Consider the following 12,616-nt stretch of genomic DNA (forward strand, 5'->3'; position numbering starts at 1 on the left):
CTCCAAATGTGCAAGAACAGCTTGGAGGGCAATCGCCACGGCATCCTCACTTCTTGCAGCGAGGGAACCACCAGAAGGGTTGGACAATGGGGGTGGAGAAGCTCCTTCAGGTATGCAGGACCGAGGCCGTTTAGGGCTTTAAAGGTCAGCACCAACACAAGTGCTCTGTAGGACTTCTGGTTCTCCCCATAGTGTCTTCCACCTGCAGTCTTTCCAGCCTCCAGAAATTTCATAGTGAAGTAGGTGTGTGCATTTGTGCTTACCATTGCAAGTGAGTCTGAAATGGTGAAACCCCAATAAAATCTGGTATATGTAATGATTATTTAATTGAACCGCATTGGAGGGAGAGGGAGGCTGAGGCATGTCTAAAGGAGGCTAGGCTCACACAGGCAGCCTGCAGAGCCCCGTGTCCTTTCATCTGCAGCATGCCCAGCGGTGAGATATGTGTGCGTTGTTATTATTATATCACGTATCTTAATGAAGATATATCTGCTCCCACACATGTCCCACACGTTTTAAAGAAAGTTGAAGTGATCCAAATGCAGAGGTCCAGTTATTAATGTGCTCTTCTGCTGACTGAAATGTTCTCTCGTTATGCTTTCTACCACAGAGCTACCCATCACACTCCTCAGCAGACATCAATTCCAGTCTTCCTCCAATGTCCACTTTCCATCGCAGTGGCACAACCCATTACAGTGCTTCTTCTTGCACACCACCCGCAAATGGGACAGATAGCATAATGGGTGAGTCGGCAAGCTGTTTTCATGCCTGAGGAATGTCAAGCTCCTCTTTGATTCCCCCAAAGTTCTGCAAGAGGGAAAGGGCCGTGTTTTATCAGTTGTGTCATCAGAAAGGATCACTTCTCTATGTTTTCCGAATATATTATGAGTAAAACAGTGTGGGTGGTTGAAGTCCTTGCTGCACAGATGCTTACACAAGGCTCACCTCTTGTCAACTTCTGTGGAACTAGAATTTCATCTCTACATACTACAAGCACAGCCACTTGCCTTATTATTTCCCCATTATTTCCCCCCCCCCAAAAAAAGGTGTTTGCTTTATTCAAGTTATGGATATGCCTTAAAAATTACATGAACAATGAGTTTTTTCTCTGGGCGAGAGAAACTTTCACAGACCATGGGTATCAACAGCTGATGTCCTAAAGAGCTGTGAACACAACAGTTTCCTGAGTGGATCATGTGAGGATATTAACTGAAAACGATGCTTAAGTCTGAGCAGAGCATTACCCATGTGTTTTCAAAGGTTCAAAGCTATGTGGCATTCAGTCAGCCACTTACTAGGAGAGATTTAATGCAGCATATGCTAAAGATTACTCCAGAATATCTCCCTCATTCATGTATTAATCCTGCTTTCTACTCTCACTTTAAATGACATGTTTGAATGACATGACGCATGGCAGTATGTGGCTTTTTTAGTGGAAACATTATGTGTGCTTTCCCTTGAGGCCTTGGTTTTACTGTGATTTTATTATTAGAACAGTCACATAATACTGCACTTGATTTTTTTTTTTTTTTACAAGCGTGTTAAGCTTCCAGTGCAATGGGGTGATAAACTGTCATATGGCACAGGAGGGACATGAATTTTTATCCTGCTGTGTCAGTACTTCTTATCTTAGGAAGAGTGAAAATATCAAATTGACCCAAGTTTCCGTTCTCTTTCTTATGTCGTATAACCATAACTTTTGTGCAACTCAGAGATTTGTGTTCCATCCAGTATGTAGATGCCTGGTTGTGAGAGTTTTGCTTGTTAACTCACAGTAACTGTTTTGTCAAAAAAAAAATTATAAAAATTCTTTGGCTCAACTAAACTGTGAGAACAGAATACTGGACTGGGTAGCCCTTGGTCTGATCCAGCAGAGATCTTATTATACTCTTAATCAGTCACTTCTAGGTTGCATCATCATTGTTTATTCTGTCAACATTTTACATGCCTGAGAAGGTTGCAATCTGAGACCAACTTTCATAGTGAGATGTTTGGGTCGGTTTTTACATAATCCTGGCATTGGTAGTATTAAATTTATATAATGTACCTCTCATATGCCGAAGTGGCTTCCAAGCTGTTTACAGGTATAAGATCAATTATAAAATCCATTCCTAATTCAAGTACACAATAAAATAATTCCATCAACGCATTAAAGGCACCCACAATCAAAATATTTAATAAAACAAACTGGTTGAAAAGCATTATAATTAAAATGGTTAAGAAACAGTTTCAATGCCTAAACCAAGTGTTCCTTCAAAAGCTGGTGGAATGTCAATACTTATGGGGGGCTTCTGGTACTTCAGCAAGGAACATATCAAGTACAGTGGTACCTCGGTTTTCGAGCATCTCAGAAGCTGAACATTTAGGTCTTCGAATGCTGAAAACCCGGAAGGAAATGCTTCCGATTTCGAATGCGTCACAGAAGTCGAACAGCTTCCATCGTGTTTTTCAATTTTCTCCACTGAAATTGAAATTATCCCTTTGCACCTCATATTATGTTTGAAAACCAAGGTACCACTGTACTTACTTATACATGGTACTGGCATATACCAGATACTTACTTCCTAAAAAGATTTGTGCCAGGGCTCTTCCAAAAATTAGTTGGGCCTTCTCCCTCAAAATGGAGGCGCCCAAAGTGGCTCAGGTGAACCATGAAAGCAACCAATTGAATGCCATCAAGTGGGAACAAATCTATAATATAGGAAGGTTGCCATGAAACTCAAAGCTTAGCAAATCTAAAAAAAGCTAGGACTGAATAAAATCAATCTTATTTATTCAATTTATTCATATTTTATTAATGTAATAACTTACTATCAATATCATTATGGTACCTCGGTTTACAAACTTAATCAGTTCTGGATGTCCGTTCTTAAACCAAAAGAGATAAGATATCTTTATTGTCATTGTCCCCTTGCGGGAACAACGAAATTACTCGGTTGCTACATCCACTCCGATAAAGCATTCCGCATAAAACTGTTCTTAAACTGAAGCAAGCTTTCCTTAATGAGGCCTCCCGCCGCCGGTGCCCTTTGACCGTTCAGATTCCGTTCTTAGATCGAGGTAAACTTCATAAACCGGGACACTACTTCCGGTTTTGCTGAGTTTGTAAACCGAATCGTTGTTAAACAGGACTGTTCTTAAACCAAGGTACCACTGTACAGTGGTCCCTTGACTTACAAATTTAATCCGTTCCGAAAGCACATTCGTAGGTCGAAAAGTTTGTAAGTCGAAAAAGCGGTTTCCCATAGGAATGCATTGGAAACTGAAAAATTCGTAAGTCGAGTAAACCGCATCTAAAATTCGTAAGTCGAAAAAACCCCATCTAGACCGCAACGGTTTTCCTTTCGGATGTGGAAAAAAACGTAAGCGTGCGGCCATTTTTTTTCATTCGTAACTCGAAATTCCGTAAGTCAAGTACTTTGTAAGTCGAGGGATCACTGTACAATAAAAAAACAAGGTCAAATGCACCTGTTAAGAATCATAATTGAAATAAACAAAATCAGTTAAGATTCTGAAGCACGTTATAAATGATCTTGGTGGAATTGTTCATTCCACTCTTCAGCCGCTCCCAGAGGCCTGGGACAGATTATTCAGTAATTCACTAAAAAACCCTATCCTCAGGCCGTGATGGAAGACTGGCAGTAGGGAAGCAACAGAATGGATGTTACAGAGAAAATGCCCTAACAACACATTCCCACCAAACCTTCACACAAGAGGCCTCACCAGAGGACCATAAGAAAACAGGCAGATTCAAAAACAAACAAATATGGGGGTGGGGGGACAGGAAAGGGACAATCCTTTAGATATTATGCCAGAAATGTGCAGGATTCATCACTATATCATCCCCTACAGTTATATCCTCATGGGGAATGGCTGAGTCCCAAATATGTCCAGCTTCTTAATATGTCATTGCTGTGTGGTCCCGATCCTTGACATTTCCACGTCAGCAGATTTGTTTTCCTAGGCATCCCAGTTCCCAATCAGGACCCAGATTGCAGTGAGTCATTCCCACTATTGTTACATTTGCATGGAAAGATTTTTTTGGGGGGGGGGAGCTTTTCAGAATAGCATCTGGCTTGGGTGTTTTGCTTCCAAGACCATAGCCAGAAACTTTATGATAAGGCACCTTGAACTATAGATAGACAGCCAAATAGGTTTAAAGTTATTTAACATACAGTTTAATATAAAGTTATTTGTGCTGTAACCTTCGTAAGGGACCCAGGTGGCGCTGTGGGTTAAACCACAGAGCCTAGGGCTTGCTGATCAGAAGGTTGGCGGTTCGAATCCCTGCGACGGGGTGAGCTCCTGTTCCTCGGTCCCAGCTCCTGCCAACCTAGCAGTTCGAAAGCACGTCAAAGTGCAAGTAGATAAATAGGGACCGCTCCGGCGGGAAGGTAAACAGCGTTTCCGTGCGCTGCTCTGGTTTGCCAGAAGCAGCTTTGTCATGCTGGCCACATGACCTGGAAGCTATACGCCAGCTCCCTCGGCCAATAACACGAGATGAGCGCCGCAACCCCAGAGTCGGTCACGACTGGACCTAATGGTCAGGGGTCCCTTTACCTTTACCTTTTAACCTTCGTACAGTTTCCTGGAAGTAAGAACCATTGATGTCAGTAGGATTTGCACTGGAGAATACATGATTAGGATTGCGCTGTTACAGTACTAAATATTCTAAAATAAAATGTAGGGTTATACAGTAAATAATAAGGGCTCAGTGCCTATCAGTTGCCCAGGTGTCATTGTAATTGCCCCTAAATCTGGAAGGCAGAAGGAGATTTACTTCGTAGAGTGCAGTAGGGTAGAATACTGTCTTCATGGTTTGGCTTATATGTCAGAAACCTGAAAATTCAAGGGAGGACCATGTAATATCTAGGTAGGGGAGGTGGGTGTTTGCTTGAGCCATTGGGGAGCTATCTTCCATCTTGGCATGATTAATCAAGTTTACTTCTGGTTCCTGCCTGTCACCAGTGGTCCTTGATTCTGTGATTGTAATTTGATGGTTATTTGTACATATTGGGGAGGTGGGTTGCCCAACTCTGGGTTCTTGATGTCTTCTATGATTTGCCCAATGGCCCTGAAGGCATGGAGTCTCATCTGGTCAATAAATGGGAGGTTTTATGTTTAAAAAGAGGTAGGATCAACCAAGAGTTCGATGTCAGTTTTAACTCTTTGACATACATTGAGCATAGGATCCTGTTGAATTTTTAGAGCCCGCTTGATAATACCATCCAACTCAACTAATGAAAAGGGAACCAGTGGAAGTAACCCTTTGTTTGCCAAGTTTTATGCTACGTTTTCCAGCTTTTTCACTAAAATAAATTATTTTATTTAATAAGAGCTTACTTTTTTCATGACAGTCTGCTAGCTTGCTTCATTGCAAGTTTTCATGAAAAAGGCTTAGTGCCCAATTTAGCCCAGAGGAGGAAATCTGGAATAGTCCGTCTCCCCAGTTGTTTTGAGTGTTCTGAGTGACTCTAAATCTAGGGTTGCCTGTCTCTCTGATATAAATAAAGATGGGGTGAAGGCAGCAATTCAGTCCATTCTGTGGGATAGCCAGTGTGGTACCCTCTAGATATTGCTGGATGACAAATCCCATCATTCCTGACCATTGGCCATACTGGCTGGGGCAGATGAGAGGTGGAATCAGCAACATCTGGAGGGCATCTGTTGGCTACTCTTTGTAAATAGGCTTAGACTGTTTGTGCTGTCCCATGCAGTGCAGGTAAAGGCAGTAAAGTAAAACCTCTGTGTCCCCTTATTGCAGGGAGAAGTGAATAACTATATAGGAGAAGTTGTAGTTATTTGCAAAACATCCTCTTCACTTGTTCTCTAGAGGGGAGGGGAAGAGAGAATTCATTCAAGGCCTGCTCCAGTATCTTCCCCAGGGATAACCATGGAATTGATGGGGTAGGTGGGGTCCACTGGGAAAACGAAAGTATATCCTTTGGGTGGGGAATTCCGGTGTGCAGCACACGTAAGGCGGTTCAGTGCTTGAGGTATGTTTGAGATTTACCACGGAAAACAAAAAATTAATGCTAGTTGAAGGGTTCATGCAATGCAATTAGCATTAAAATGCAATTGAATTATGGATACCTGGACCAAGAATAGAAAATGGGATTATTTTCCTGCCTTTCTTTTATGTTCATTCTTTTGTTTTTCAGCAAACAGAGGAAGCGGAGCAGCAGGAAGTTCACAGACAGGCGATGCACTGGGGAAAGCACTTGCATCTGTAAGGAAATATTCACTTTGGGATCACTTGCATAGCATAGACTTGAGTCAGAAACAGTTACCAAATATTTTGGGACATGAGTACCATGTGGGATAGATTTCAACACTGCTAGCTAAAATAATTTCTTTTTGATACTGTAGTGATGTTGCACTCCTATATATATAAGTGTGTGTGTGTGTATCTGGAGAATGTAGATAATTTGGGGTGAGTTGTTGATGCCCGACTCTGCTTTGCAGTCTTCCATTCACTTGACATGAAAACTCAGTAGCAATAATGTTTCTGACCTTACGTTTGAAAGGCAGGGTGGCTTCTCATATAATCACACTTCCACTACAAACTTTAAACCAGTTTTCACCCAGTTCCAGTTATGTACTTTCATCCAAGAAACTCTGGGATTTTAGTTCCTTGTCAGGGTGATGAACATTCCTGCTCTGCATCACATAATTGATTCCCAGGGTTCTTTGGGAGGAAGCCATGGCAGTGAATCCCATTTAAGTTTGTAGAGCAGCCATACCCTCGAAGTTGGAGCTGCAATACGTGTGTTTATCTCGCAGGCTGGACGCTCTGTGTCCAGAGTTGTCCTTAACACAAATCCTCTCCACAAGAATGAGTACAGCTGTGGCTTTCAAATGTAATTTGAGCAGCGAGCCAGAGAAAGGATTCATTGCGAAGGGATTTGCCTTTCCGTTTTGTGTTTTCCTTTCAAACCTCAGGGGCCTTTAAACGCTGCCCTAACTGTGCTCAAGCTGCTTTTCTGCGAGCAACTCCCGCACAACTGACACACATTTTTTCGAGACCCACTCACACAGGCAAGGGGGCCGATAGCATGGGTTCTCCCTGCAGAATTGGCACCTCCCACTGTTGTGTCGATTCTGTGGTCAAGCACTGCGCCATCGGCTTCTCTTCAACCTCTGTTCACATGCATAGCTGCCAAGTTATCCCTTTTTTAAAGGGATTTTCCCTTATGCTGAATAGGCTTCCTCGCGAGAAAAGGGAAAACTTGGCAGCTATGTTCACATGTTGTAGTTTTTTTTTTTAAAAAAATGCTCTACTCTCTGCTACCTTAGAGAAAGCAGCTGCACAGTCTTGGTAATGTTTAAAGGGGCCCCCAAGTCTGTTTCTTTGCAGTGGTTAATATTTAAAAGTCAGTGTTTTAAGGCCTGGGCAGTCATCTCTTAATGCCGCAATACTTTGTGTATGCTGACTTTTAAATGAACCACCACCGCAACGTAAATTTTCTGGGCAGAGTGGGTTCCACTGAGTTCTCATGAGAATTTGACATTTTCCGTGTCCAGCTAACATGTGTTACAAAAACAGCCGGGGGGGGGGAGTATATCACGATTTCTGTATGATAGATGGATACAGTATCACCCCCCCCCAAAAAAAAGTTATTTAGCAGGTGCCCCAAGGCATTTATTTAACAGGGAAGATGATCAAGGGCTAATTAATTTAATTGCCTATACATAACACAGAGCAAGAGTTCACATATACACAGCTTAAACGGTCGCCAACATGGGTTCCCAGCATGCTGCCCATTACTGGATAATTGTTTGAAATAAGAATCAATTATCTAGGCCATCTAACCGTGTCATAAGAAGTTTCACCTGTTTTGGGTATCGAGTGATATCTGGTGGGTCTTACCTGAATAATATAAAATACAACTCAATTCTCAACAGGTATAGCCTGTAGCAGAACCTACTTAACAGGTGTAGCAACTGGACTATTCTTTAGAGCAGAGCCCTGCTGATGTTGCTGTACTCCAACTCCCATCATCTCTTGAGTATTGGTCGTGCTGCCTGGGATTGATGGGAGTTATAGTCCAGCAGTACGTTGAAGTCATCAGCCTGGGTACCCCTGCTTTAGAGCTCTCTGGATTAAACATGGCCCACTTATACCCCTGCTTCCTAAATCTTCACTCTGTTGTAGTTGTTAAAAGAAGTTTAGCTTCAAATAGAATTAACTCTGAAACCTTTATATATAAAGCATTGTGTAAAATACATTTCAACCATAGTGCAGACTGTAAGGAGCATTGGAACTCCTTACGATAAGGAAAGATAAAACCCTGCAACAATTAGAACTTTCCCTTCAGCATAACTGTCTGGTTCTTCAAGATGTTTTTGTCATGCTGCTGTTCACAGCATATTTATGTGTATTAGGGGCTAATGATTATAGGGAAGCAGAGGTGGTGTGGGTTTTTTTTTAATTCCTTAACTATAGAAGTGCCATAGGTCTGTCTGCATCCATTAACAAATGGGTTTAGAATAATTCTTTATCATCTTTTAAAGATCTACTCTCCAGATCACACCAACAACAGCTTTTCATCAAATCCTTCAACTCCTGTTGGTTCTCCCCCTTCTCTCTCAGGTATAGTGGTTAACATTCTACTTTGCTGAACATTTTGGTTTTGTAAAAAGTAGCAGATCCTTAAATACAGCCCTTCTGTGCATGGTAGGAAAGATAATTGTCCCAGAAATTTTCATCATCTTAATATTAGGGAAGGTCCATAGCTTGGTCATTCTTTTCAAGTTTTGCATGCAGAAGTTCCCAGGTTTAAAATATCCAGCTAGAGCTGGCAAACCCTGTCTGAAACCCTAGAAAGCCACTGCCAGCCAGTGTTGACAGTACTAAGCTAGGTGAACCAGTAGTCTCACTAAGTGTAAGACAACTTCCTATGTTCCTAATAATACACACAATCTGAACTTTGTACTTGTATGGATGGAACAATATATTTGAGACATTCCCCCCACCCTGTTGTGCCACAAATCAGTTTTCCTCACTAATGGGTGATCCTAACACTTGGTGTTGAATTCCCAAGATAATTTAATTACAAGAAAATTGAAGGGACCCCCACCCCCACAATTGTCATGTGAGTTGATCCTAGAGGATGAACCCAAGAGTGCAAAATTTGCCAAGGCTACACAAATCAGGTGTGCATTCCATTCCATTCTAAACAGCAAAGTTTTATCAATTCCTTGCTCTGCTATTTCCTTACCTCATCAGTATAGCCTGACTCCAGGCTATACTGATTCTTAACTGGAAAATATCCCAAGATCTAGGGCCAACTCATATGCTTCCTGAATTCATGTGTTTATCACATAGAATCATAGAGTTGGAAGAGACCTCAAGGGCCATCCAGTCCAACCCCCTGCCAAGCAGGAAACACCATCAAAGCATTCTTGACATACGCCTGTCAAGCCTCTGCTTAAAGACCTCCAAAGAGGACTCCACCACACTCCTTGGTAGCAAATTCCACTGCCGAACAGCTCTTACTGTCAGGAAGTTCTTCCTAATGTTTAGGTGGAATCTTCTTTCTTGAAGTTTGAATCCATTGCTCCGTGTCCGCTTCTCTGGAGCAGCAGAAAACAATCTTTCTCCCTCCTCCATGAGAACTATGAGAACTAGGAGAACTACATGAGATAGGACACATGTAGTGGGGAATTTTTCTACACATAGAATCATAGAGGTGTAGAGTTGAAAGGGACTCCGAGGGTCATCTGAAGTCTAGTTAAGGAGCAATGCCCCAACTGTGCTTCGCTGTTTTCAGAAACCCACCCACACACACAAGAATTAAGGCATCAAATCCCTTCATTGCAGAGTGAAGTGAATGACTAAATGGAAGATGCTGCAGTTATTTGCAATGGAAAATCTCCTTTTTAATTGTTCACATCTTCCTGTGGCGAGCCCCATCCCATTACAAGGGAGGTAGGAGGGCAGTGGCAAAGCAGTGCATGATATTGGATAGCTTTCTCTGCAATCCTAAGCATGTCTACTCAGAAATAAGCCCCTTTGAATTCCGTGGGACTTACCCCTGGGTAAGTGAAGTTAGGTTTGCACTGTGGATGCTGAGTAGTCTGCAGATAACCCAAATAAGCATATACAGGATTAGCAGAGCCACTTAACTAGCAGATCCTGCAACAGATTTGACTGTCAAAATCAAGAGAATCAAGCAGTCTAAATAAATATAATGGAGGAGAAAAGAAGAACCTTTTGAACAAATAATTTTTATCAAAATAATACCTTGAGAGTATAGGTTGATAACAGTTGTCTTTATCTTTCTCCCAAATGGCACATTTTGATAAATATTCCAGAGTGAAATAATTATGCTAAAGGTCTCGAATGAACCTCTGTAAATTTAGAACATATCCCTTAATTTAGACTTAGAAATTGTCGATTTTGCTTCCATGTACATCCTAAAAGTTATTAGTGAATGTGTCAAGTTATGCCATAGATAGTCTAGAGCAGGCACCCCCAAACTTCGGCCCTCCAGATGTTTTGGACTACAATTCCCATCATCCCTGACCACTGGTCCTGTTAGCTAGGGATCATGGGAGTTGTAGGCGAAAACATCTGGAGGGCCACAGTTTGGGGATGCCTGGTCTAGAGGGAAAAAAATGTGGATGGCTCTGCTGTTATTCAAAAAGCCAATTGTGTCATAGAAGGGGAAAGTCACATTGTGAATATCCAGATGATTAATCTCCACAAGCACATTCTGTAAGGAAGATCTTCCAAAACAACATTTGATCCCTGGGTGTTCAGTGTGACTTCATTAGGAAACGGATACATTACCCTGTTGACCCTTTTGTATTTCACTCTTAAGAGCAATAAAAAAAAATGGGAGGGGGGAGGGGTTGGCTGGCTGAATAGAATGACACAAATAAAAAGGCAGCCTCTTTCAATACTTTTGAGAGCCAGTAACCAAATGTGAAAATTGCAGTGCAGATAGGCACAGTGCAACTTCCCTTCATTTGGTGCATTAAAATGAATGGAGTTTGTGGAACAGAAGAATGGAATTCTTAATTTTTTATAAAAAAGAAGAAGAAGCTTGCCATAGGTTTGATGATTCAGTGATACTGTCTCCCATTTATAGAATTATGGCACAGTCCAACAGTCCTCTTAAGCACTTTTTAAAGAGAGTGATTCTTGCTTCCATTGGTGACACCTCTCTTCCCGATGCAGCTTTTAGTAGGTACAATCGCCAGTCAGTTAAAGTTTGCATGTTAGCGACTAATCTGGGGAACCTTTGTAGCATGTATCGTCGACATTTGCTACAGAGGTGCTTTTTCTTCTCCTTAATCAGCATATATTTTGAAAGTTCTCCATAAGTCTGTTTTGTATGTCTTATCTAGGAAAAAGCATTTACATGTCTCCATATTTATTTATTTATTTATTTATTTATTTATTTATTTATTTATTTATTTATTTAAAAAAGAAGCATTTTGTTTGCATAGTTCCGGTGGTAACTCCCATTTTACTATTAGCAGGCACAGCTGTTTGGTCTAGGAATGGAGGGCAAGCATCATCATCTCCCAATTACGAAGGTCCCTTACACTCTTTGGTATGTTTTTGACTGGTGACCTCCTTGGTGTTAGTATTTAATTTGCTGTCTACTTCTTCCATTTCTCACCCACTTTTCTAACACAGGTTTTCCTTTTGCTGGTGATTTGCAATGTCCTTGGGTTTTTCAAAGTCTTTCTGACCGTTTCCAAACTGGGTGGTGTGAAGCTTCACTCATAAGCCATTAAATATTTGTAGATACTGCCACCCCCCTCCTTGTGCACTCTTAGCTGATAGCTAGTGGCAAAAAAGCGAACACATTAAAAATTGGGGCACAGAATGCAGGTTTTGATGCAGAAGGTAGGGATGCCATACATAGTACAGAGGTGCAATTTTGAAGAAGGACAGGCTGGCATTTGGTAGAAAAAAGCGGCATTGTGTATTAATGCTGCACTTGTTTATGACAGTGGAATCACTGAAGATTCTAATTATGGAATACTAAAGAAATGATAAAGAGAATTTATTTAAATGGGAGGGTAAGAGAAGTCACTCAAGAGTATATAATTAAGAAAAACCTTCAACCTTTTTTGTGTTGTCAGCTTAGTTGGGGAGGTAAAGGATCATAGCATAAGAACACTTTTGATGTGCCATCAGCGATAGCGAATGTATTTATTTATTTGTTCGTTAAAAAAACCCCACTTAAGATAATTATAATCTGAGTGGTTTACATAAAAGCAATAAAAGTACAAGAACATTCAATAAAATTTCATGAAAACTAGATTAAAAGCAAAACACAGTTCTGTATCACACGAATTAAAACTAAGCAGTGTAAAACACACAAAAATTAAAAGTCAAGTGTCTAGGAAAACTAAAAAAAAGAAAGAAAGAAAAGCTGATAGGAAACAAATGATTCCCAGTTTTTTTTGGGGGGGGGGGGGGGGCAGAGGACTACTGAGGACTTCAGAAATGGCCACATAATGCAGACTCTTGGAAAACTCAAGTTCAGCATCATAATTTTAGTCGACTTAGGAATTATTATGACTTATAGCACCTGGCTATTAAAGATGTGATGCTGCTATCATGAGGGAATGTCAGATATTTGCGTTGTGTTAG

General features: G+C 41.1%; 1 protein-coding gene and 1 long non-coding RNA gene across 39 annotated transcripts in view; both read left to right on the top strand.

Annotated features, from left to right (window-relative positions):
* LOC148684471 (uncharacterized) overlaps nucleotides 1-12,616 on the top strand; it is a 662,448-nt gene that overhangs the window by 589,841 nt on the left and 59,991 nt on the right. The gene's annotated exons all lie outside the window — the stretch shown is intronic.
* Nucleotides 1-12,616, top strand: part of TCF4 (transcription factor 4) — a 365,743-nt gene that overhangs the window by 309,037 nt on the left and 44,090 nt on the right. For 33 of the 38 annotated variants that reach the window (XR_015946088.1, XR_015946085.1, XR_015946086.1 and 30 more), the window contains 4 exons: nucleotides 611-743; nucleotides 6,162-6,229; nucleotides 8,515-8,593; nucleotides 11,488-11,564. Coding sequence is in view for 27 of the 38 variants with exons in the window: in XM_035100880.3 (XP_034956771.1) it covers nucleotides 611-743; nucleotides 6,162-6,229; nucleotides 8,515-8,593; nucleotides 11,488-11,564 (357 nt within the window). In the remaining 11 variants the exon portion in view is untranslated. The remainder of the gene's footprint in view (nucleotides 1-610; nucleotides 744-6,161; nucleotides 6,230-8,514; nucleotides 8,594-11,487; nucleotides 11,565-12,616) is intronic. The other 5 variants (XR_015946087.1, XM_060280354.2, XM_060280355.2 and 2 more) reach the window with 1 other exon arrangement.

This window comes from Zootoca vivipara, chromosome 10 (assembly GCF_965207765.1).
Source record: "Zootoca vivipara chromosome 10, rZooViv2.hap1.1, whole genome shotgun sequence".
Lineage (NCBI taxonomy): Eukaryota > Metazoa > Chordata > Lepidosauria > Squamata > Lacertidae > Zootoca > Zootoca vivipara.